At 40.8% G+C, this 27,500-nt stretch overlaps 2 protein-coding genes across 3 annotated transcripts in view; one reads left to right on the forward strand and one right to left on the reverse strand.

Annotated features, from left to right (window-relative positions):
- Window positions 1-27,500, forward strand: part of LOC137644463 (4-hydroxybutyrate coenzyme A transferase) — a 321,602-nt gene that overhangs the window by 21,478 nt on the left and 272,624 nt on the right.
- LOC137654698 (putative leucine-rich repeat-containing protein DDB_G0290503) overlaps window positions 14,188-27,500 on the reverse strand; it is a 95,326-nt gene continuing 82,013 nt past the window's right edge. For both annotated transcript variants that reach the window (XM_068388601.1, XM_068388594.1), the window contains one exon: window positions 14,188-16,542. In XM_068388601.1, coding sequence (XP_068244702.1) covers window positions 14,669-16,542 — 1,874 coding nt within the window. In that variant the 3' untranslated portion in view covers window positions 14,188-14,668. The remainder of the gene's footprint in view (window positions 16,543-27,500) is intronic.

Raw genomic sequence — 27,500 nt, forward strand, 5'->3', positions numbered from 1 at the left:
CATACAACATGGGGGGGGGGGAGACCGTAAAACTATTTTAAAATTATTCACGGCCCTAATTTTTAAAAAAAATTAGTTATGGGTGTGAAATATACTCCTCAGCTACCCCAAGCCGGTTAAAGATATTAGATTCAATACATCACACTGATATTGGATTGTCCACACGAGCATTTAGAACCTCACCTATCCCGTCTCCTTGTTGATGCTGGAGAGTTACCTCCAGACCATTACCAAATGTCTTCTATTCGGTATTGGTTTCGATTGCAAAGACTCCCTAATTCTTTAGCCTTTCAGACTGCAAGCCTTGTAAGGCACTCAACATACTTTGAGTTGCACCCCCTCTTACTGAGAGAATACCTTGATGAAGTCATTGAGCTTCAGCACGGCATGTCATTCCCCTGCTGAACGTTCGTTACGGGCAAGAGGGCTCTCGAACTTGGGGAAATTGCTCCCCCAGTTTGAATTTAAATTTCTCTCTCTATCTCTTTCTTCCTCTCAATATATCTTCGACCTTCTCCTAATTTTATAAATTTCCTTTTGTGTTGCTGTCCCAACTCTGAGAAAAATTTCCTTTATTATATATGTGTATATATTATGTACTATATATATATGTGTATATATATATATATATATATATATATATATATATATATATATATATATATATGTATATTTGTATATGGGTATATATATATATATATATATATATATATATATATATATATATATATATATATATATATATATATATATATATATATACACACAAATATATATGTATATATATAGTATATATTTATTTATTTACTTTTTTCATTTCTTTTGGGTTGGATGATTCTACATCCATTATAGCCGCTGGCATGGAGGTTTCTACATCCGTTATTGTTGACTGCTTCGATGAATGGGAGGAGGTGTCACGGTTAGGACGTATCTGCTTGGACCTTTTTGGCAGAACTATTCTCAAGTGTTGGGTCTTCGAAATCCTGGGGGATCCAGTGAATGGGGTAGAACTCTCGAATTTTGGTTGGAATCCAATCATTACAGATATGGGGCGGATGATTCCATAGTTTCTTGGTCTGAGTCCTAACAGGTTGGTTCAGCTTACACATATGCCTCTATATCAGTCTTGGTGCTATACTTCGGTTAGGGTATGGAGTGGACCATCTGGGAAGTATACTCTCATTTTGCTGATAGTGGAGAGTGCAAATTTCCTTTCCAACATGTGATGCCTTAATATTCTTGGGCAGGTAAAACAAACTCATCTCTTTTTTTTTTTTTTTCTAATCTCAACACACTTAAGGATTCTTCAAACAATGGACCCCCATCCCCTGGGTATGCTGACTCTCCCCCGTCACTGTTGATGACCTCTGGCAAGTCTATTAAAGAAAATTCTGTTGATGACCTCGGAACTGAAAAGGACCATTCTACTGATGTTCCAAAATTGAGTAATTTGGGTAACACAAGGAAACTTCGAATCCTTCATATTACCTAAATTCCAATAGACACAAACTATGATAATCCATATAAAGCATATGAGTGCTATGGATATATAAAAAAATAAGGATGAAACTTGAAGATGATAAATGGGATTCATGGATATCTTACAGTAGTCATGATGAAGCATTTAAAGCAATAAGTAACATGAATATTAAAATCAATAAGGAATGTTATGGCTGCTCGCTGCAATAAGGTACCAAAGGATTTGGGTGTATATAGGCCTGCCAACTGGTTGGAAAAAGACGCTAATTTAGTTATGCATTCCCAGACAAAGCCAAAACCACCAGTGTGACTTGTAGTTGAATCAAAGGGGTTATAGGGAATTATTTTAAAATATGCAATTTAATTAGAAAAAGTAGGAGCTATTGCACTAGAAGATATATCTTGTTTTGGAAAAAATAGTTTCCTTATCCATGCCAAATCATGCACACAATCTGTAATACGGTCACACCTAAAAACTAATGATGATATTAAGTTAGATGTCAAACCCCACCAAAATTTTTGTTACAGAATGGGAGTAGTTTTTAACAGAGATCTGTATGAATTTACAGAGGAGGAGATACTGGTCATGTGTCCACTAAATGTATGGGAAGTTCACAAAGTCCCAGGTAAATCAATGATTATCTTTACTTTCCAGGGTGCTGATATACCTTTCCATATTATTATTGGGAATGAAATGATTAAAGTACAGTATGTCCATTCAAGCAGAAGCCAATGCAGTGTTTTAATTGTTTTAAATTTGGATACATGTCTAAAGTTTGCAAAAATGAGAAAATATGTGGTATTTGCTCCAAATCTTACCATGCAGAATGTGCCCTTGGAGAAATGTGTTTAAATTGCAACTCGAATCATAAATCCACAGACAAGAGCTGCAAGCTGTATAAATTGGAAGAAGCTGCCCTCAAATCTAATTTAGAACATATAAGTGTGGGACATGCAAAGAGATTATTAAATAACTCAAATAGCTATGCTAAGGCATTAAAATCAGACCCACCTAGTCCTGCCAATACCTCTAGAAAAAGAAATATACCATCTGATAAAATGCTGAAAGATAAGATAAACACATTACCTCCTGAGGCTTTACCACGGTGTATTAACACTAGGGCATTGCCTGTCTCTGTAAAGCCTTTGTTCCTCATCACAAAAACTAGTACAAACCTCTCAGGCCATTTCCTTGCCTGATTTGATGTAGGTTCCACCTAAAACCAGCTTACCTGATGTACCTGTAGTGGGAAAGGTGCAAAAACCTACAATCTCAGCATTTATTAATTGTAAAAGAGAGAGACCTCCATCTCTCTCACCCCCTCCATTAGAAACATTAATGTTATGACATCAAATAAATTTGATGTTTTGTCTGTTGATGTTTCTGATGAACTGGAAGGTAAATTGAATAAATCAGAAATTCAAGTTGTGGTTCACCATCCTCCTCAACAAATACATCAAAAGGATACAAAGAAAAAGACAAACATAAAACCTAACATATCAAGACTATATCTGAAGAAACCTACATGCAATAATGTTAGATTAAAAACTGCAAATGGGAGGACCTCATCCCAGATGTCTTCCAGAAATAATCCATAGTTATCTCCTCCATTTTGCAATAGAATTGTCTGGGTTTAAGGGCCAAATATGAAGAACTTAAGCTCCTAATTCATGAATATTCCCCCATAATTGTATGTTTACAGGAAAGTATGCTTGATGCTAACACTCCTTGTCCTCGAGAGAATGTTAGCTATAAACACCATATAATCGATAAGCAGGGAGCCATGGCGGAAGTCTCATATACGTTCGTTGAGATGTTCCCAAATACCTTTATCTAACCGTACACCTCTGCAGGCAGTGGTTGTACAGATTGATATAGGGAGAAAATATACAATACGCTCTCAGTACAGTAATACCTTGAGATACGAGTGACCAAACATACGAGAAAATTGAGATACGAGGAGAGTTCCGAGCAATTTTTTATTCTTAGATACGAGGAAAACTTTGAGATACGAGTTACAGTTGTTCCCTATGGGGCCGGCAGGTGGCCGCGTGTGCTAGAGGCTATTCGTGAGGACAGCATCACTCGGTCTTTCACGTCAAATCTCCGTCGCTTTAAGTTATCTCCGAGCATCGGCTGTATTGTTTGCTTTTTTTTATGTGTTATGTGAATCAGTGCATAATTCATTAGATAAACAATGGGTCCGAAGCAAATGAGTGCAAACAAGGGTAGTGAGAAGAAAATGCGTATGATGACAATGGAGATGAAGCATGAAATAATCGCAAAACATGAGAGTGGCATAAGAGTGAGTGAGCTGGTGCGCCATTACGAGAGGAGTACATCAACTATGTGTACCATCCTCAAGCAGAAGGATGCTATAAAGAGCACCAAGCCTTCCAAAGGAGTAACCATCCTTTCCAAGCTGCGTAGTGATATTCACGACGAGATGGAGTGGCTTCTTTTGATCTGGAAAGGAGAAACAGTTAATGGGAGATAGCTTACCGAGAGGATCATGTGCGAGAAGGCCAGTCAAATCTATGATGACTTGAAAGGGAAGCAAGCAGCCGAGAAAGGGGAGACTTCGACGCCAGCGGAAACCTTCAAAACCAGTCGTGGCTGGCCGGATAATTTCAAGAAATGGACTGGGATACACTCCGTTGTGAAGTATGGGGAAGCAGCAAGTTCCGACACGAAAGCCGCTGCGTACTTCGTTAGAACCTTTGCCTCGGTTATTGCCCAACATGGCTTCATCCCTCAACAAGTCCTCAACTGCGATGAAACTGGCCTTTTCATGAAGGACCGGTTAACTCTAGCCTTGTGTGCAAATGCCAGCGGAGACTGTAAGGTCAAGCCACTGCTGGTGTACCACTCGGAAAACTCATGTGCTTTCAAGAGCCAAAGGATCTTGAAAGAAAAGCTGCAAGTGATTGGGCGCGCTAATGCTAAGGCTTGGGTTACCCGGCATTTCTTCACAGAATGGGTTAATCTGTGCTTTGGTCCGGCAGTCAAAAAAAATTTGGCTGAGAAAAACCTGCCATTGAAGTGTCTCTTAGCCCTCGACAATGCCCCTGGTCACCCTCCTGATCTCGAAGAGGACATTCTTGATGAATTCAGGTTCATCAAGGTCATTTATTTCCCGCCCAACACCACACCACCCCTTCAGCTCATGGACCAACAAGTTTTTTCCAATTTTAAAAAACTGTACACGAAGCATTTGTTCAAGAAATGCTTCGATATCACAGACAACACCAATTTCACCCTTCAGGAATTTTGGAAGGAACATTTCAACATCGTGCATTGTTTGAAAATTATTGATGATGTATGGCAGGGTGTCACAAGACGAACTCTTTAAATTTAGAGTGGAGGAAATTGTGGCTCGCTTCCATTGCTGAGAGGGACTTTGAAGGGTTCGATATGACAGACCCTGATGAGCCCTAACCTGTTGTGATGGATGAAATCGCGTCTCTTGGAAAGTCCATGGGGCTGAAGGTAGACAAGGGAGTCGTGAACGACTGTGACGAGGAGCATCAGGAAGAGCTCACGACACAGGAATTGATCGAGGTCCAGGAGATGCAACATTCAGAGGTGTCAGCCGCTACCGTCTGTCTCGAAGGTAAGAACCTCATAATGATGTTACATTTCATAACCAGTATATAGCTATTTGTTATTTTGTTAGCATAGGATGTTGATTACAACCATTAAAAACATGTTTTTCCTCTGTAATATACTGTTTTTAGGGTTTTCTTCAAAGGATGGGAATGGATTAATTTATTTTTAGTTATTTTGTATGGGAAAAATTCATCTGAGATTATATGAGAAAATTGAAATACGAACTCGGTCCCGGAACGGATTAAACTTGTACTTCAAGGTATTACTGTACTTGCCTCTAAATGATAACATGTTTTATGCTAATTTATTAGAGGTGATTCAACAACTCCCTCAACCTTTTCTTTTACTTAGAGATTTGAAAGGTAGACATCCTTTGTGGGGTGATGTTTTAGCAAACACCAGGGGCAATATTATATCATCAATTGTGGAAAACGAGGATGTCGGACTCTTTAATACAGGAGAGCTCACACACTTCCATATTCTGACAGGTACCTTTTCGTGCATTGACCTTTCAATTGCAAGCTCTAATTGCCTTCTTGATTTCAGTTGGAGGACATTAGATAATTGGCATACTAGTGATCATGCACCAATCATTAGAAACACCAACAAGGGTCCACCTTTACAAAGATTGCCTCGATGGAATCTTGGCAAGGCAGACTGGGTTAAATTTCGTGAGCTAACTGAAATCGAGGAGAGTGCAGAACAATTTGAAAGTATTCATGATGCCATAGATCTTTTGGATGGAACTCTCCATACAGCAGGAATTAATTCGATTCCCAAAACCACAGGATTATTCAAACGACGACCATTCCCCTTTTGGTCTTCAGAATTATCTGCCCTACACAGAGCCACAGAAAATCTCTTGACTAGATTGCGCAGACACCGTACTGGTGAGAATTTAATTATATACAAGAAATGTAGAGCACAGTTCCGTTGTTCCATGAAAGAAGCTAGGCGCCAGTCATGGGTGTCTTTTGTTTCCTTCATTAACAGTAGAACACTACCATCCTCTGTGTGGAGGAAAGTAAAAAAAAATAGCTGGCAAATTCACCCCCAAACCACCACCAGTGTTGAAAGTGAACGGTCATTATCTGTAGCAGCCCCTGGTCAATAGCATAGGAACATTAAAGAAAAGAAAGTTTTAAATTTTGCAACAGGAAGGGAGGAGTCATACAATTCTCCTTTTACTGAAAGAGAATTGGATTCTGCCTTTTCCACTTGCAATGATACAGCCCCTGTACCTGATGTAATTCCATATGCAATGATTAAACATGTACCAGTTAATACAAAGTTATTTATTTAAAGCATTATTAATGAAATATGGCAGGATCATAGTTATCCAAGTGTTTGGGAACTAGCCATTATTTTAGCCTTTTTAAGACTGGGTAAGGATAAGTTTTTAGCAGCAAACTATCGACCAATTGCATTGTCATCTTGCTTATGTAAGATCATGGAGAAGATGGTCAATGCGAGACTGATGTGGTACCTGGAAAAGAAAGGTATTTTATCCCCTATCCAGTGTGGATTCAGAAAAATGCACTCAACAACTAATGTGTTGATACAACTTGTAGTCTATTTGTGAAGCCTTTGCTTCCAAAAAGCACCATGTAACAGTTTTTTTTTTTTTTACCTTGAAAAGGCATATGATACTGCATGGAGATATGGTATACTTAAAACCATTCATGAATTATGATTAAGAGGAGAGCTACCACTGTTTATCCAATCATTTCATTCACATATAATTTTTCAAGGAGAGTGGGGGAAACTCTATCAGAGATGAAATGTCAAGAAGAAGGAATTCCCCAGGGTAGTTTGCTAAGATTAACCCTGTTAGCACTAGCAATTAATGGGATATCCTCAGTCATTCCCCAGGATATTCTCTCAACACTATTTGTGGATGATCTCCCCATATCATTTGCTGGAGGTAGAATGGCAATGGTTGAGAGGATACAACTCGCAATTGACAAAATTTTTCAGTGGGCTGATATGAATGGGTTCAAGTTTTTAACAAGCAAAATTACCATTGTCCATTTCTGTTGTACCCTGGGATTACATCCAGATCCAGATATATACATGAAAGGTCAACGGATCCCATGTGTAGGGGAAGTTAATTTTGAGGGTTGATTCTATATTGAAGGTTTACTTGGATTTCTCACTTAAAGGCATTGAAAGCTAAATGTCTTGAGGCTCTGAATCTTTTAAAAATATTCTACCATACATCATGGTGAGCAGACCGTAAAACTATTTTAGAATTATACAAGGTCTTAATTTTTTTTCCAAAATTAGTTATGGGTGTGAAATATCTTCCTTAGCCACCCCATGTCGATTAAAGATATTAGATTGTCCACAGGAGCGTTTAGAACCTCACCTATCCCAAGTCCCCTTGTTGATGCCGGAGAGTTACCTCTAGTCAATTACCGAATATTTTCCTTTATTCGGTATTGGTGTAGGTTACAAAGATTCCCTAACTCTTTAGCCTTTCAGACTGCAAGCTTTGTAAGGCACTCAACATACTTTCAGTTGCACCCAAAATCTCCTCAACCTTATGGCTTTTGGGTAAAACAATTATTAAACAGTCTTAATATAAATAGAGGTAAGATGCTTCCCTTTAAGATATCAACCCCTCCGTCTGAATTACCAGAGATATCTTTTTGTAAATATTTTATTGGTGTTAAGAAAAACATGACTGAATTAGAAGCTGGGTCTTTTTATGGAACATGTTGAAGAACATATTGAATCAACTTTTATATATACCAATGACTCCAAATCTAATGCTGGCATTGGATTTGGAGTATATAGTAGTTCTTTTAACTGTAGAGGTGCACCTTTCCAATATCTTCCATATTTACTGCTGAATTATATGGCATACTAACCGCTATTGAGAAAATAGCGTTAAAAGAGGAGGGCAATTTTACTTTTTATAGTGATTCAAATAGTGTTCTTCAAGGTTTAGAAGGTTTTAATTCTAGTAACCCTTTAGTTTTAAAGATTTTTTGTGGCTTTTAATTATTGGTCTGAAAGGTATATCAGTTCAATTTTGGGGGGGTTCAGACACAATAGGTGTGTGTGGAAATGAAGAGGCAGATTCACAGGCAGAGTGTTGCAGCCGAGTTGCTACCAAGAAGGCATCCCATTCTCTGTAATTACTTTTTACCAGCAATTAAGAATTTTATTTATAACAATTGGCAACAGCATTGTGATAGTTTAAGCGAAAATAAGATGAGTGAAATTGGAATTGTTATATCCCCTTGGAGGTATAATGGAATGACCCGAAAATGGGATACTACTCTGTAGTCTCCGCATTGGTCACACTCGGATGACACATCAGGTTCTGCTGGCTGGCCAACACCAACCATATTGCAACAACTGTTTGATACCCTTGACAGTGAGGCATTTGTTGACTGAATGCCCCAATTATAGCACAGAAAGAAATAAATACCTGTTAGAGGCTCAGGGTGAAGATGGCAGGTTCATCCTTGCCAAGATTCTTGGACATGTGTCGTACAATACTAGTGGCATTTTTAAATTTATATCAGAAGCAGGTCTTCTTAATGCTATTAAGTTTTATAACATATTTATTTTTCTGGTTTTAATTGAATATTCTTTTAATCTATATTTATAGTAAACGATATTGGCGACAATTACCTTCGATGTCAGGATGCCAGAGAACTTCAAATCATTCAATCATTCACCAAAATAGTACTAACTTCTCTCATGCCATGCCCTTGCCTGATTTGCTGGATGTTCCACTTGAAACCAAGTTACCAGGTGCACCTGTGGTGGGGAAGGTGCAAAAACCTGGTAGCTCACCACCTATTAATCGGAAAAGAGAGAGACCTCCATCTCTCTCACCCCCTTCCATAAGAAATATTAGAATTATGACATCAAATGAATATGATGTTTTGCCTGTTGATGTTTCTGATAAACCCGAGGACAATTTAAATAAATCAGAAATTCAAGTTGAGGTCCACCATCCCCTCAATTGGATCAAAAGGACAAAAAAGAAAAAAAAATCACAAAAACAAAAATCCAATTTATCAAGACCCTCTCTAATAAAACCACCTGAAAATAGTGTTAGATCAAAAATTGCAAATGGGGAGACTTCTAAAAGTTCTTCCAAATAATAAACTATAGTTCTTTCCTCCATTTTGCAGTGGAATTGTCAGGGTTAAAGAGCCAAATACGAAGAACTTAAGCTCTCAATTCACGAGCATTCCCCCATAATTGTTTGTCTACAGGAGAGCAAACTTGATGCTAATACCCCTTGTAATCGCGAATATATTAGCTATAGAAAAAATGGAAAATTCAAGGAATAAAGTGTATTTCACTAATACATGTTTTCTATTCAGGGTAGAAAATACTGATATGGTCACACAAAGTTACTCAAAGACGAAACATTCGTTATGTTAATACAAACAAGCGTCCTTTAGGTAGGGAATAAGTTCCAGCATAAAGGGTGAATGGTCATTGAATTGTCTAACAAGCAATTAATTGACAGGTGGAAGGGAAGGCAAGAAGCGTCACCCCCTTACCTGTCAAAGTGTACTTAGGTTTTCGGCTGCCTTTAATGTTGACGTACCAATTCACTCTCAAGTGAATTTTTCGTATTCTTTTCATTTCAGGAATTGAAAACTAGCTGTTGATTGTTATATTGTGAAGCAAGGTACTTGATTGTGGGAGGACGGACTTTAAATCCAGAGTTTTTTGTTAAACTGATTTTAGATCCACACACACACTGTGCTCTGGCTAGGGGCATGATTGTTGTCAATCATCCCCTTGTGCCGAATGTAGGTCGTGACCTGTTTGCAGTGGCAGGCATAGGCTTTAGGGGGAGAGGAAGAGAGCTTTGCTTTTCCCTTCTGCTTATCAAGTGCATCAGCTTTTGCTTCTACTGTGCTTACTTCCCTGGCTCATTCCTCGAGGAGTGTGCAGCAGGATTAAGGAGAACTCAGACCTATGTTGGCAGGTTTTCTTATTCTGGTGGCTCTTGGGTCTCTTCCTGTTTATGCCGCATCCCTTCTTAGGTTGAAGGCTCTTCTGTAATAGTGCTACCATTGACGACGAGTATGACCTAAGGAGGTTTTTGTCTCCTTGGGCCTTTCAGGTAGGCTCTCCAGTGCTAGTGTCTTCTTGGTGATGCCAGTGGTGAAGATCATGTCAGTGTGTCTAAAGTATTAGTGTTCTAGTGATTTCTAAGAAGGACATGTTTCCCTGGTGCTGGGGTCTCCCTGATCTGGTCTTCCCTGGCCCCCTTCCCCTGTGCTTCACCCCAACCCTTGTGCCTTTGGTGGTAATGGCTTCCGCTCTCTTGTAACATTGACTTCCCTCCCTGTGACAGTGTTCTCTAGTGTTGTGTTTCCTGTTGGAGAAAATCATGTGGTTCTTTGCTTGGGGAAGTGTTGTTGTCTGGGTTTCTCCTTTGACTCCTTTGCTTGCAGAGCCTGAAGGAAGGGTTTGCAAGAGAAAGAAATATGCATGTACTTCTTCCTATTCCAAACCTTTTCTTTGTTGGCTTCCAACCCTGTCACTTCTCATGAAATAAAGTAGAGTAAGAAGTTGAGGAAGTTTTGTCAGCCTTAGTCATAAGAAAGGGCTCCTTACGACATCACCTCTCTTAGAAGGGATGGGCAGCACTAGAATGGCTCCTGACGCCTTGGGGGGGAAGTTATGACCCTGTGTTTTGATCCGCCATGGCCGGCACTGTGACCCTGTGTCACTGCTTTGAGCTTCTGCCTCATGAGGTTGGGCTTGTGTCCTTGACTACCCCTCTAGCCAAGCGGAACTGTTTACGACTCTTATGTTTAGACCCCCCTGGGCTGATGCCGTGTTCTTGTGTCATAGCCTTAAGCCTCTGCCCATTGGGGCTGGGCTCCTTTCTTCGACTACCCCTGGAGCCAAGCAGGACTGTTTATGACTCCGTTTTTAGGCCCCTTATGAAACTTTGACCATGTGTCATTGCCTAGATCCCCTGCCCCATTGTGGCCGGGCTCGGGTCCCAGGTTACCTCGGAAGCTAAGCAGAAGTGGATTTGCAGCTGTGTTTGCTCCCCCCAGGCCTGATGCTCAGGGCCTGGGGTGTGACCCCGTGTTGCGTCTGGTCCGGGGCCCACCTTGATAGCCAAGCAGGACAAGTGTTGTTCTGCATTTTCACCTCCAGGGACTGTTGCACTAGGCTGGAGCTGTGACCCCGTGCCAGGGCTCGAACCTCAGACTACTTAGGTAGCCAAACAAATCATGGGTGATTTCCTCATGTCTCCCCCACAGAATGAGGTAAGGGGCTAGTGGCCCTGACCCAGTGTAATGACCTTGAGCCTAGGACCCCGTGTTCCCCGCTTTGTCTTCGTTGGCCAAGTTTATGCATGGTTCCAGGCCATGACCCAGTGTCACAGCTCTGCCCCTCAACCCCCTTAGCCAATGCTCTGGCCTCTGGTTGCTTCTCTAGCCAGGTTAGATAGACAAGCAATGCACAGGGCCAAGGTCTCAGTTCTGGAGCCGTGGCTCAGAATCCTGTGACTGTCCGTGTAAACCTTGGGGGGGGGGGTGGCAATGCACAGGGCCGTGGTGCCTTGTCACAGTTTCACTCCTTGTCCCCTTGGGGCTGGCCTTGGGGCTGGGGCTTGGGTTCCCACAATTACCTAGATGTCCGTCTGGGACAGGTTGTCTGGCCTCTTTGTCGGCCCCCAGGTCCGATGCACGAGGTCGAAGCAGTGACTCTGAGTCTAAGTTCCGAGCTACAAGTCAGGGAGCCGTGACTCGGGGCCCTGGTTGCCATAGTAGCTGGGGTGATCTTGTGTTGGCTCCATGTTGAGCCGATAGATGAGGCAGGCCTGTAATCCTGTATCATTACCCCCTTGGGGCATGAATCCAGTCCCCATTGGGGCAGGGATCTGATCTCCCTGGCTATCTTAATATCAGGGTGGTACTGGGGTATGGTTCCTTGTGTTAGCCTTTGTGACTGCTGCACATTTATGGGTCATGATTGCAAGTCACATCTCCCCACGTGACCTCTTCCTGGTGTTGTAAATCAGGTTTCTCAGCTATCCAGTAACCAGGTGGCCGGCCAGATGTTGCATCCCCAGATGCTTGTTGCCCTCTGGTTGACGAAGGAGCTTCGGCTTTCTCTATCTCTTGTATTGCCAATATAATAGACTCTTGCTCTTCCCTCAACTTGTGATACTTTAGTATAGCAAGTAGAGAGGATAGCACCAATTTTTAAGCCTTCGTTGTGCACAAATACGCAAGAGAAAGCAATGAGTGAGGAGCAGAGGGATCTTCTCTTTATGAGGCATGGGGCCATGGTCCATCCTCCTGTTCTACCTTATCCATTCTAGGGATCTTTTCCCCACTGTTACTGGCCTTCCTGGACCACCCTCAGACCTTGATTATATGGTAAGTCTGTCCTGGGAACAGTTAGCTGAGTAAGAGGGCATTCAGATTTTGTCAGTCCTCAAGGCATTGTATCTTAGACCGGTGGTGAAGGAGACAGACAATCCTGGATCAATACATGTGACGGGAGCCCAAGCATACTTTCAATGGTGCAACGGTTGGAGTAAACGATTCCAGGGATCCGTCCATGAGGGATCCTTTAGTCTTTGGGAAGAACTTCAGTGTCACTCAGAATTCCAAGGTAGCCTTAGTATTCCTAGGGCACCCCATTCCTCAGAAGTGTCTGTCACTTCAGAACTTTTCGGTGTACAGTTCGTAAGGAAGGCCTCCTGGCTTATCCTAGGCAAGAGTGCCCACAACTTCCTGGAAGAAACCAAGTCATAGACCTCTTTTGAATTACCCTACCGTTTTCTTCCAGACAGAGGGGTGGTGGAAGAAGAGGGTTACGCTTTACAGCATTCATCCCAATTATTCTCTTACATCGTAAAGTAGGGTGATTGCTTGTCTTGCCCTTGGCAAACCAGCTGAGTCTTGGGTAGTGTGAGTCCTTCGTGATGGGTGCTTATTACCTTCATCCGCCCTTTGCCCCTTTTCTCTTTTGCAAATAGGGTACTCATATATTATTACAACATTACTAAGAACCCTGGCCTTTTGGACAGAAGTAGAAATTATGTATGAGGGGATTTCTCAAAGAATTCAATTAGAGGAATAGTTCTTGCTTTCTGTGAATCTGAAGGATGCGTCCTTTTAGTACCCGTCCATCAGTCCATTATTAGTACCTCCCTTCTGCTGCTACAGTTCAGTGTATCAGTTCAGTCATCCTACAAACAGTTAGGAATTTTGCCATGTGCAAATATGTTTGTTATCCTATCCAAAATCCTATGAATATAATAAAAAAACATGACTGACAGGTGTAACCCGAGTTTCTTTGAAGTCCCCCCCCCCCTCCATGAGAAGACCGTTTGAAAGCCTCCAAATTTGAGGGTACTGGGATGCGGTTAATGTCCTGCTAGTTCATCTTTTTACTCCTGTGTCCAGTGTGCAGGCTCATGTCCTCCATATGACTCCTGCCTCCTGGTTTGGATCACAATTCCCGTTTGCTTCAGATGTGTATGATTCCGTCGGGGTCCCAGCACCACTTGTTTGAGGAATATATTCTGACTTTTGTTCTAGAAAATGTATGTACAGTATTTTGTTCAAATCATGTTCCCGATCTCAATTGATTTTTTTTACCATAAGAATAACATAATAGATTCACTATTTTGTAAGCAGGTAGAATTTTTAGGTTACTAACTAGTAAGAAGGGTTTCCCAGGAATCACGTATAGCTTTGAATCAATCATATTGGCTATCAAAGGTTAATATTCAGTTTATCACCTGTCCATGGGGTAAGTTTCAGGAGTATTATTTTAAAGGTTGTAAGTTCAAGTTCATATCATAACTATTTATGGGATGGACATTTATTAAACTACAAATTGTTAAAAATTGGGAGTATTTGAAGCTATAACCTTTTGCAAGGTAACCATGGTTCTTTGCGAGTTGCAAGATTCCCTAGAGTTGTGGCTGCAGGAAGGGGTTAACCAGTTAACTATGTCGGTCAAGTCTTTTTAGCCTGAAAAGTTTCCAAAATTTCTGAATCTCCAAATTCATAGACTCGACAAGTGAACCAGATTCATAGCACAATAAAGAAAATTAGGATAAAGAATTTTGAGTATATTTAGCATTTGTATATATTTTTCTTGCACATTATTGCATATGCATGCAGATATATTTATAGGGTGCCTAATTGAAACTCAAATAAATCATAGATACAAGAAGAGCAGTACAGTATAGTGAAACATTAGAAATGAGTATATGTCACCAAAATAGTAAACCAAAAAAAAAAAAAAAGTTTTAATGTAAAGGTGATCAGACATCTATTATATCAGTCTTTTGGACAATTTTTAAGATGATAGCAGGCTTTTGTAAGTTTTGTTTCCAATTCATTTTTAATCATGACTCTAAAACCTTTGTAATCAAAGCATTGATTGAATTTATTAAAACATTGCACTGAAGGAATATTTGTTTGTATAGGAGGGCTTTAAGTAGATTTGATGCTGGGAACCTTATATGAGTGATGATTTTATCATGTGAAAATGCCCTGATCGTTATATTCTTTCAAATACTTTTTTTCATCAGTTTCTTAATTCATTTCCTTATTCAGTAAGACACTCCCCAACTGCAATGATTTTATCTTTTGCCTGATCCCAAGGAATTATTATCTTTTCATTGATATTTGTGAATAAGAAGTAATCTTTGTCTAGCTGACGAGCTGAGCTAAGAGCCGAATCTACTTCGTTTTTCATTTCAATCAAATCATCTTCAATAGATGAAAAGACATTGGTCAAGCTAACAATTGCTGACATTGCTCTGGTGATGGAATTATTAACAGAAGTTGCACTTTTCTCCAGGTTTTGAAGTATACCATAGATAATTTGCAAAGAGGTTGATCTACTCTCTAAGAATGTAATCTTCCTCTCCAAGCTGTTTATTAGTTGATTCTCTGAGGCTACATTATTGATCAAGACAGCAACGATGCCATTTAAGATTGTTATTTTCATTTCCAGCTCGTTTTTAACCTGTGACTTCCTGTGAAGAGCTCTTTTCTTATCCTCTACTCCTGTACCTAAAAGAACGGCTCCTATAATTGAAAAAGGGGGAATTGCCAACAAGACCCCCCCGGCTATTACACGATCATGGGCTTCTTTAGCTCTCCTGTCTAGTTCCCGCATTTCAATTTGCAATTGATGTTCAATTCTCTGTTTTTCTTCTATCAATTTTTTCATTTCATTTTTGTTTTCTTGAATTTCTCTTTCTGATGCCTGTTTTTTCCCTTTGTGGTGTCTGATTTCTGTTAAGGTTTTCTCCTTTTCTATCTCTGAAATCCTTTTGCCATCTTGTGCTCTGGAGATAGAATGAATAAATTTGGTGTGATCTTGGATGATTTTTTCCCGAAATGTCTCCATTCGTCTCACTGCGTTGCTTGATTTCTCTTTTATTGCTTTAGCGTTACTTAGGGCATAAATAAGAATATTTATTAGATTTTTGGGGGTTAGATTGATTAATTCCGATTTTGCTTCTGTTATTACGACGTTTAGGTATTCCCTAAGGAGGGTATTTTCAATATTTTCCATAGTAGCTTCTGCTTCTTTTATACGTTTCAATAGATCGTTTATTCTTCCGGAAATGGTATGGGTTTTAATTGACTTTATAAAATCGTCAACACTTTCATCAAGTTTGAGAAACCGTTTTTTTAACTTTGGCTCAAACTCCTTGGCCAAATTAAAAATCTCTTTTACTGATTTTAGAATTCCTTTCTCCTCCTTCCAAGGTTTAGTATTCATCTGTGCAGCCTTCAGAATTTGGTTATAGGCCTCTATGATGGACATGAGGAAATTTTCTGTTGGATATGCAGATTTAAAAGATCCTTGCTTCATAATATGGTTAACATAGTCATTGATGCTTTTGATATTTTGACAGGCTTCTTTAGTATTTTCAGCTATGATATCAGCTGCACTCCACATGGATTGTAGAGAGGACAGAGAACGTTTTTTTCTCTCTTGGAAATATTGTTTTCCTAAAAAGTCAAGAGTTTTGTCACTCCCACTTGCATTATTGCCTTTGCTAATTTCCGGTAAAAGTGGGTTTTTTTTCTGGTGGGCATTTTCACTGATCTCTCTTCGTTTTATTGTCAGTTCTCTTTTTCCTAGAACTTTGGAATCAACGTAGGCATCATCATTACTATCTTTATCATTTGGCACTGTGGATTTCACTGATCGTTGATACTTTTCTTTACCAGTGAAGTTGAAAATTGGCATTATGTCCTGTTTTGTCAGATCTTGTACACCCAGAAAGCTGGGTACTGTTTTGGGTTGGCACTTGTCATGCTCATCCACTGCAGAATGATGTTCACACTTTCCTGAAGATTCTTCAAAGACATGTCCTTCTGGGCAGGTGAACAATAATACATACCAGTCTTCGAGCCCTTCGTTAGATAGGTCTTTACAGTACACAAACGTTTGGCAGGAACCTAAGATAATAGAAAATTGTATTAGACAATATAAAGTTCTAATATATTATTAAAGTGCTTTATACAGTTAAGTAATATAATTTAACAATTTATCAATAGTATATGTGATCAGGAATCAGTTCTTACGGATAACATGATTATGAGAACTGTTCAAAAGTATTCTCTTAATTGTATTTTTTATTATATACACTGATCTGATGTAATTAAGATTACTACCAAATTTATTTTGATTATTATTACAAATTTAGTCGGGAAAAACTTTTCTACCATAGAAATATGTCAACAACTATTCTTTTTTTATTTGCTACACAACTCTTATATTACTACATTTGAAACATGAGCACATTTACATTTAATGTAAGATATTGTAATTATCATACACACACACACACATATATATATATATATATATATATATATATATACTTATATATATATATATATATATATATATATATATATACATATATGTATGTATATATATGTGTCTATATATATGTATATATATATATATACATACATATACAGTACTGTATATATATATACAGTATATATATATATATATATATATATATATATATATATATATATATGTATATATATATGTGTGTGTGTAAATATATATATATATATATATATATATATATATATATATATATATATACATATATATATATATATATGTATATAATATATATATATGTATATATATATATATACATACATATATATATATTATATATATCTATTTATCTATCTATATATATATATTTATCTATCTATATATATATATTTATCTATTTATCTATCTATCTATCTATATATATATATATATATATATATATATACATAAAACAGATTTTGATGTAGGAAAAATATATTTTTGGGTGAGATAGCCATGTCGTCCTGATGGAAGGTCCTTCCGGCAGCTTCCTATTGTATGATAATTTTGTGAGTGATATTACAAGAGAATTACCGTCAGGTATCATGAGGTTCTAACCCCCGGAACAACTATCCTAAGATATCGTGTATAATCAGGGACGTATCCGTAGGTAACCATAGATATCTGCACCCAATCCTCTCCTCCTCATAGTACTGTCCGTTTCTGATGAACCCATTCCACATAGCAGCGTAACTACCGTGACCAGAGGCATCCAACGAGGCATCGGGGAGGGACAACGTAACGGGTGGGCCATCAGGACGATATGGCTATCTCACCCAAAAATAGGTTTTTCCTACATCAAAATCTGTTTTTTGGGCTCGAGCCATGTCATCCTGATGGAAGTGTACCAGAGAATCACCTATGCCTTGGTAGGAAGCCTCAAGAGAGAGGTCCCAATACCAAAATGCACTTACAGGATTACTTTGTCAAGGCATAGGTGTCACTCTCAACTATATATCCCAGAACAGTTCGGAGGCAGTATTGACAAGCATGATGGTCCAACAAGGAGGCAATAAGGACCAAAGGACCTCCCTCCGCAATTGGAAAATCACCTGAGTCTAGTGTCAGGAACCCGAAGCTGAAGGAGGCATCGTAGGTGAGGCGTATGGAACCAAAACCCGCCAGGAGACTAAATCCAATTATGTTCAGGAAGGATAATAATGAGAAGGCACACTAAAGTTATTGCCGCTGCAGTAATTATAATCATAATAGTAGGGCGTAAAATTAAAAGGCATGTAACAATTTACAGCTTTTTCCTCACAAGAATCTGTGCTAAGGTTAATGAGCAACCATCATTAACCGCATATGGAAAATTTTTGTACACTTTGTACAAGGAAAATACATCCCGTCCATACCCAGACATAAGGTAACATTAGCGGACAAAGACATGACATAAGGAACTGTAAGGAACTTATGACAAGATAAATCTGATCAATAGACACATGATCACGCCTGTACAAAAAGGGGTAATCACCCGAACCAAATGAGATATAGCTTACTTACCATTTAGACAGTTAGGCTGTAGCACTGAAAGAACAAACAGCGTCGGAAAGACGTGTGAATCTGAGAAGGAAATGATTAAATGCATTTTTTTCTTTTTCCCTTGAAGCAAAAACCAACTGTTTATTTATTACTAATAACAAGCTAGAGGAGTGCCCTAGGACGCATTGTGGGCTACGTCGTTGCAGTGGGTCTGATAACACTTCCAGCAGCCACCACAAATGGCATATCTCCTCCAATTGCATCAGATAATTCCCGAAGAAAATCCAAGTGAACTTCCAACCAGTATATGCCTGCAGTCCCTCTAAGGACAAATACTGGAAAAAGTTTAAGGAGGAAGCCACTTCCCTAGGGTCGTGACCCGATGTCATACAAGCCGGGTCCGCTCTTCGTATAAAGTAAGTAATTTTTGCTCTTTGCTGTTTCAGATACAAATCAGACCCCACTGTTTCTTTTTGAAACAAATGACCACCCTTAAACTGCACTGTTCTTAGTAAATACACTTTTGAACACTGCATTGGACACAGGGAAGGATCACGTGGTAGGGGAACTATTTTCCATAGACCCAACGTTTAGAGGGAAGTTCATTCTTAGCTAGAGAAGTGGGATCAGGGTATGAATTAACTTCACCATTATCCACAAATTCAATTTGGTCCTCGTCTTTAGAAAGCATTACAATGTCACTAACCTGAGCACCGGAAGCCATCGCAATTAAAAAGATGACTTTCTGAGTGAGATCACGAATAGAAGCCGTTTGATTGTCTATGTCCGAAGAGAATTGCAAAATTTTGTCCAAAGACCAAGAGATAGGTTTCGGAGGAGTCGACGGCCGCAGCCTTGCACAAGTCTTTGGAATTTGTTGAAGAGATCAGAGTTAAAGTTGACATCAAAGGCGTATAGTATAGGTCTAGTGAGGGCCGAATTGTACTATGAAAATGTGGAGGAAGCTAGACCTTAAACGTGGAAAGCAAGCAAGAAACCTAAACAAAAATCCATAATAATCGACCCCGGATATTTGTCTTTGACGTATTTGACCCATTTCGTCCATGACGTTTCATACTGAGTCATGGTGTTAGACGACTCATAGTGTCCTCAAATGGCCACTTATCACGTTGAATTTGGAAGTTCTTTCCCAGGAGATGAAGGTTGCTCGATCTCCATGATGAAGCATAAACAATCTCCTGCTGTTCCTCCTGGGACAGAATCGGTTTGGTCACGGCACCAACTTGGGATTCAAATCCGTGATGATGGGAAACCAGTTGCTCTTTGGCTACAGAGGGGCCACCAGAGCCGCCGTCCCTTTGAAAAATCGAAGCTTGTCCAGAACCTTCATGAGCAGGTTGAACAGTGGAAACAGATAAATCTTCGTCCAACAATTCCCATCCAGGAACATCGCGACCATGCCCACTGCTGCTTGATCCACGTTCAGTGTTACCTAGCAGGGAAGTATCTTGTTGAGAGCTCGTCGCAAATAGATCCACTTGAAGGCCAGGGACTTGATCTCCCCGAAGGTGGGATGTTGACAAGGGCCAACCTTTCTTCTGAGCCAACGTAAAGACAGCTATCATTATGTGGTTCATTTGAGGAGACCTCGACCCTTGTCTGTTGATGCAATGGACTAGCACCCTGTTGTCGAGGTCTAGATGGATATGAATGTTCCCCTTCAAGTAAAATTTCTTGAGGGACAAGAAGACTGCCGTGGACTCCTGAATATTGATGTGGAATTGTTGAAATTTTTGAGACCAACAGCTTTGCACTTTCTTGGGTGGGTTATGACCCCCTCAACCATCTAATGAGGCGTCCGCACAAAGTGTCACTACTGGAGGAGGAAAGCGCAACGGCACCGTCTGTGGAAGACTTTTGGCAGTGAACCACGGTCCAAGTTGCTTGTGCAGTAAAACTGAAGTTTGCTTCTGATGGTCGCAAAGAGCTTTGGAGGCTCTCCTTTCCCAAACTCTGCTTGCATCTTTTAGTCGCACATCAAGGACAGGGTTCGTTACCGAGGTCAGTTGTAAAGATCCGAGAACCCCCCCTCTTGGCGTCGCCTGGTTATCATCCCTGACTTGATCAGGGACCTGACTGATGTCTCTCTTTCCTTTCTGTTGGAGGGAGGATTAGATAGGGAGTGAAACTTAAGGTCCCAACAAATCTCCGACCACTGGAAGTCCTGAGCTGGAGCCAGTCTTGATTTCTTGAAGTTGATCTGAAATCCAAGGGAACCCACACTAGCCAGTCGTCCAGATACGCCTCTACTTGAAGGCCTTTCTCCCGAAGTTGTTGTACAACTGCGTTGGTAAACTTCGTGAAAATCCCCGGAGCTATATTGGGCTTGAATGGCATAGCTCTGAATACGTAGCCCTTTCTCTCCAGGCTGAAACTAAGGTAGGGGGAGAAGCGTCAACCTATCGGAATATACCAAAAGACGTCGGTAAGATCTATAGAGACAGTGAAAGCCTCCAGGGATGGTAAGGTCCGTATATGTGAATAGTCAACATCTGGAACCTGTCGCACTAAACGTACAGGTTTAGACGGGATGAGACGAGAATATTTTGAGGTATGCTTGAAACCTTCTTTGGCACACAAAATAGACGACCTTAAAATCTCATAGGTAACTGTTCTCTTCAGGAGGTCTTACACATACTGTTCTAGATAAGGTGTTGTTTTCTGGAAGAATCCCTTGAGCTTTGGTGGCCTTTGTAACCACTTTCAAACCAAGCCATTGGAAATGACACTCTCTGTCCAAGGACTGAAGAACCTACAATCCTTGAACAAGGCCAGGCGTCCCCCTACCGGGAGACCTTCATTATTTGTGTTGAGGACGAGAACCTCTTCCTCCACTGCCGTTTCGATGTCCACAACCCCTGGACTTACCTCCTCTGTCAGGTTGGCCTCGGAAGACAACTTTTACTCATACACAGGGTTGACTGCCGCGGACTGTGACACCACTTGTTAGGGCACAACGTAGACAGTCTAAGGGATGGCGGCATGGGGAGGAGGAAACGACTTCTGATGATAAGTCAGTTTGCGAGACCTCTTGGGCTGTGGGCCTCTCCCAGGGGTGAGCTTCCTCTTCAATGAGATCCTCCACCTCTGGAAAAGGCTCTTGAGCTCTGCGACAGCCTTATCCGTAACTTCCTTCTCCGTCTTCTAAGGAAACAGGTCTTTTCCCCAGATGCTAGAAGTGATGAAATGTTTCGGCTCATGGTGGATGGTTGCTGTGGCAAATACATGCTCTCTACAGGCTCGACGGGCCTGAAAAGAAGCATAAAGGTCCTTCATAAAGTTGGCGAGATGAGATTTCGCCAACAAGGAAAAGACTGAGGCATCTGCAAAATTCCCCATCATAATTTCCATGAAGCACTACAGAGACATCGACGCTGACAACCTTTCTCTGGCCTATGATTCAGCCTTAAGAAAGTGTTCAGGACTCCTGGGCAGCTTCTCATGAAATTGGCGGCCGGCCGCATCCTTATCCAGTGTACCCTTAGCAAAAGTAAACTGGACATTGGTCCAGTGGATGTCATCATGTGGTAAGACAATTGAGACTTGTGTGTACTCTTCCAAGGATGGAAGAGGCTTACCCTCACGGATGGCTTTCTCCACTGCCGCGTAGCTCTTTGAGGCAAAGGGGAAGACCATATTGTCCGGAACCACGAAGGTGGCCAACCTCTTGCTGAAGGCGACAAGCAGTGTATTGGTACACCCTGCCGTCTTCATTGCTTCGTGCCATAAGATAACAAGGAGGGCAAGACCTTATCCCTAATCGACTCCTCTTGCTTCTTCAAGGACTGGATCTCTCCACATGAGGCCTTGAAAATCATCAGCTGGTATTACTGATTCCCCTCCATGAAGGCTTTCATGTTAGTCATAAGTACCGGATCCATTGTAGTACCTGAGGTACTCGGGAACTGAGGGGCTCCATGAGCCTAGCAGAAGTTGTTGGGGGGGGGGGGGGGAGGCCAGGAACAGCCCCCGTCACGGAAGAAGTAATCGTCACCATAGACCGGGAGGCCGTTGTTATAGTGGGGGCTAAAGTGGTAGACACACTGAATCCTTGATGATCCCAGACTTACCTCATCCACCTCCGGCAGTAAGAGTCTCGTCTTATTGAACCCTCTTACCCAAGTGCGTAGGGAGCGTGGGAAGAACACGCGGTCGTCATCGGAGGTATCCTTCAAGACCCATCTAGAGTGAAGTAGGTCCTTACCAACACTGCAATTCTGATGGTCCCTGTACGATACTGGACCCTTCATCCTCTGACACTTCGCATGTGTGCGGCAAGTATCGGGACCACAAGAATGCCTGACAGTCTTGACACAAATCTGCACTCTACAATGCATCGCTGTCATAGGCACCGCCTGTAAGGAGAAAAAGGGTTTAAATGAGTACTTCGTCCTCTAACAGTCACCAAAAGCTGAAAGAAATGGTTATTAACATTCCATGTTGACAATTGAGGGAATAGTAATCCCCAAATTGTGGGTAAATGCAGTTGGTGAGAAAGGAGGAGATAAAGTACGAAATGTCCATTCCCCTATTGAAGGACGTGAGATTGGAAAAATAGACTCCTTAAAGTACTTTGGTATAGGCCCAAAGAGAGGGGGGAGGTGCTCCTGGAAAGAACTGTTGCCCCTATATCTCTGCAGAGAAATGTCCAATTAGAAGGCAACAGTACGGGTAAACTTAATAGTTTAAACAACCAACGCATCGATTTATGAGCAAGAGTTTATAGCAACCCGACGGCTATAACAGATTGATAACCTCAATTAGTGAAGACCCGGGAGTGGGAACTAGCCTATAGACATATCACCCATCTATCTAATCCACACCCTCCGAGGGAAATGGACAAATTGATAGAAAACCCATACCATATGTAGTGGCTATTTCCAAGCAGGGGCCTAGAAGACCTTTCGTTAAAGGAGTTCCCAGGCCCAGCATACATAAAGAAGCCTCAAAAGTTGGAGTAAGGCCTTTATGTTGATCTGTAATTGAATTTAACTACCGTCAGTAGAGAACTCATCTTAGTTTAGGTTAGACCATCTCAGATAAAAAAGGATAGAAAGGCATGTGCCCTATAGGTACCGGCGTTGCTGGAAGTACCGGGAGCGCCAGGGAAGTAACGGCATTGCTGCCAACGTCCTATGTGCCCAAAGGCACTGGTACAGACATCCACTCTCATAGACTAGTACTAACCCCGCCGCCAGTAACGGCAATGCCGTCGGGCAATAGTGCCTAAGGGCGGCGGAGATAACGGGCAAGGGTTTCGGCAGAAAACACCTTGCCAAAGGTGAAGGCAGTGTCGCCAGTGGCGGCGCTGCCGTAAGCAGCGACCTATCACCGGTACGGGTACTATAGAAGAGTATAATGTGTCGATAGTTGGCGACAAAGTCGTTAGGTACTGGCACTGCCAAAGGTATGTACCCTAGATTTACCAGTGTTGCCGGAAGTTCCGGCGGCGCTAAGGGGAAATAGCATTGCCACCAGCATCCTATAGGTCCTAAGGTGCTGGCACAGTCAACCACTCCCATAGACTAGTACTAGCCCCGGCGTCAGTAACGGCAACACCGTCAGGGGCGAAGGTACCTAGGGTGGCGGAGATAAGCAGCAAGGGTTCCTACATAAAACACCGTGCCGTAAGTAAAGGCAATGGTGTCGGTGGTGGCACTGCCGTAAGTAGCGGCACATCGCCAGTACAGGTACTATAGGATAGTGTGCCGATAGGTGGCGGGAAAGCCGTTAGGTACTGGCACTGCCGTCAGTCTGATAGCTTACCCCTCAGGGAGAAGCATGCCGTCGGCCATGGAGGGTCAGATCCCAGGAGAAACCAACCCCCCACGATCAACAAATGCAAATACACAGCATCACAATGATAAAATTCATGCATTGTCCGTCCCGGAAAGGCTAGGATATAAAGAGAGGTGACAGCCTGGGGTAGCAATAACCATGCACCAAATGATCATTTCTTAACAATCCCCAGAACAGAGACAACGGCAAGGAAGTCAGGCTCGGAAAGAAATCTGGATTCAATCCGAGGGTTATCCCAACAAGTAAGAGTCTCTAGACAGAGACACTAGGCAGCCGCACCCTGAATCCCAAGAAAGGTTAGAAAGACTCGAAAATAAAAGCCACGCCGTCAGAGACGGCGGCTGCAAGCCGATCGAGAAATCTCAGAGGCTAGGACCAGGTTTCCCAACCCTGGGGTCGGGGTCGCTAAGTGCTTTTCCTGGGGTCGCCAAAATCTCAAAATATCAAAATAAAAATAAAAATTCAAAATATGACAGAACTCACAGTAAAGAAAAAATATATAAACGTTTTTGGGATTTTTATTTATCGCCTTATATATATCTATCTATTCATATATTAATATAAAAAAAAACTAAATTTTAATGGTGGTATCCCCGAGTACAGTACGCATTTTATACGTGAACAGCATCGCCGATCACGTCCAACCAGGCAACCACTTATATAGTTGATGCATTTATACCTGTATAGTGATTTCGAATGTGCTGCATATGTTGCACTCAGTCTTTGTTTCTTTAAAATTCTTAATCATTCATGAAAAAGTGGTATGACAACAATAGAAACTGAGTACTTCCCTTGCTGACAAAGTATTGCACCACAGTATGTCAGTGGATGATAGCCTATCACAGTATTCATAATTGAGGCTTCTAAAACCACATGGTACCCCCCACCATATTTAAAGAGAGAGATGGGCAATGGAAGAGGAAGAGGAGAGGGGCACTTTTCATTTCCTCTCCTCCTACATTTTCCCCTTTCCCTTCGCCACCCTTTCCTTGCTCCTCTCCCTTCTTCTCCGTCTTTCCAGGCCCCTTCTCCCCCTGCTTCTTTTTTACCCCTGCCCTCTTCTCCTCCTCCTCCTTCTTGTCCGCCCCCCCCCCCTCCCCTCCTCTTCGATATTTCCTTGCCACTTCCCTTCGTCTCCTCATCTTTACTCCACCCCTTCCTTTTTATTTACCTCATGTGAATTTGTATAGTTTCGATTATTATTTCATTTAATAAAATATTTGTGTTATTAGATGTGTTAGTTTATTTGTATGTGTTTGTGAAGTTGGCTGTCTGCGGCGCTGGTCACTCGGTCGAAAAGGTCGTTGGTTTGGCGGTTGTTTAGAGATTTGGAGGATTTTATGTCATTGGTTTTTGAGGTTGTTATTTTGGCAGTTGTTTAGAGATTTGGAGGATTTTATGTCATTGGTTTTGGAGGTTGTTGTTTTGGCAGTTATTTAGAGATTTGGAGGATTTTATGTCGCTGATTTTTGAGGTTGTTGTTTTGGCAGTTGTTTAGAGATTTGGAGGATTTTATGTCATTGGTTTTTGAGGTTGTTATTTTGGCAGTTGTTTAGAGATTTGGAGGATTTTATGTCATTGGTTTTGGAGGTTGTTGTTTTGGCAGTTATTTAGAGATTTGGATGATTTTATGTCGCTGATTTTTGAGGTTGTTGTTTTGGCAGTTGTTTAGAGATTTGGAGGATTTTGTCATTGGTTTTTGAGGCTGTTGTTTTGGCAGTTGTTTAGAGATTTGGAGGATTTTATGTCATTGGTTTTGGAGGTTGTTGTTTTGGCAGTTGTTTAGAGATTTGGAGGATTTTATGTCATTGGTTTTTGAGGTTGGTATTTTGGCAGTTGTTTAGAGATTTGGAGGATTTTATGTCATTTTTTGGAGGTTGTTGTTTTGGCAGTTATTTAGAGATTTGGAGGATTTTATGTCGCTGATTTTTGAGGTTGTTGTTTTGGCAGTTGTTTAGAGATTTGGAGGATTTTGTCATTGGTTTTTGAGGCTGTTGTTTTGGCAGTTGTTTAGAGATTTGGAGGATTTTATGTCATTGGTTTTGGAGGTTGTTGTTTTGGCAGTTGTTTAGAGATTTGGAGGATTTTATGTCATCGGTTTTGGATGTTGTTGTTTTGGCAGTTGTTTAGAGATTTGAAGGATTTTATGTAGCTGGTTTTTAAGGTTGTTGTTTTGGCAGTTGTTAAGAGATTTGGAGGATTTTGTCATTGGTTTTTGAGGTAGTTGTTTTTGCAGTTGTTTAGAGATTTGGAGGATTTTATGTCATTGGTTTTGGAGGTTGTTGTTTTGGCAGTCGTTTAGAGATTTGGAGGATTTTATGTCGCTGGTTTTAAGGTTGTTGTTTTGGCAGTTGTTTAGAGATTTGGAGGATTTTATGTCATTGGTTTTGGAGGTTGTTGTTTTGGCAGTTGTTTAGAGATTTGGATGATTTTATGTCATTAGTTTTGGAGGTTGTTATTTTGGCAGTTGTTTAGAGATTTGGAGGATTTTATGTCGCTGGTTTTTAAGGTTGTTGTTTTGGCAGTTGTTTAGAGATTTGGAGGATTTTGTCATTGGTTTTTGAGGTAGTTGTTTTGGCAGTTGTTTAGAGATTTGGAGGATTTTTTGTCATTGGTTTGGAGGTTGTTGTTTTGGCAGTTGTTTAGAGATTTGGAGGATTTTATGTCGTTGGTTTTTGAGGTTGATGTTTTGGCAGTTGTTTAGAGATTTGGAGGATTTTGTCATTGGTTTTTTGAGGTTGTTGTTTTGGCAGTTGTTTAGAGATTTGGAGGATTTTATGTCATTGGTTTTTTAGTTGTTGTTTTGGCAGTTGTTTAGAGATTTGGATGATTTTATGTCATTGGTTTTGGAGATTGTTGTTTTTGGCAGTTGTTTAGAGATTTTGAGGATTTTATGTTGCCGGTTTTGGAGGTTATTGTTTTGGCAGTTGTTTAGAGATTTTGAGGATTCAATGTCGCTGGTTTTTCAGGTTTTTGTTTCGGTAGTTGTTTAGAGATTTGGAGCATTTTAAGTCATTGGTTTTTGAGGTTGGTGTTTTGGCAGTTGTTTAGAGATTTGGAGGATTTTATGTCGCTGGTTTTGGAGGTTGTTGTTTTGGCTGTTGTTTAGAGATTTTGAGGATTTTATGTCATTGGTTTTTGAGGTTGTTGTTTTAGCAGTTGTTTAGAGATTTAGAGGATTTTATGTCATTGGTTATGGAGGTTGTTGTTTTGG

Source organism: Palaemon carinicauda, chromosome 1, assembly GCF_036898095.1.
Source record: "Palaemon carinicauda isolate YSFRI2023 chromosome 1, ASM3689809v2, whole genome shotgun sequence".
NCBI classification, from domain to species: domain Eukaryota; kingdom Metazoa; phylum Arthropoda; class Malacostraca; order Decapoda; family Palaemonidae; genus Palaemon; species Palaemon carinicauda.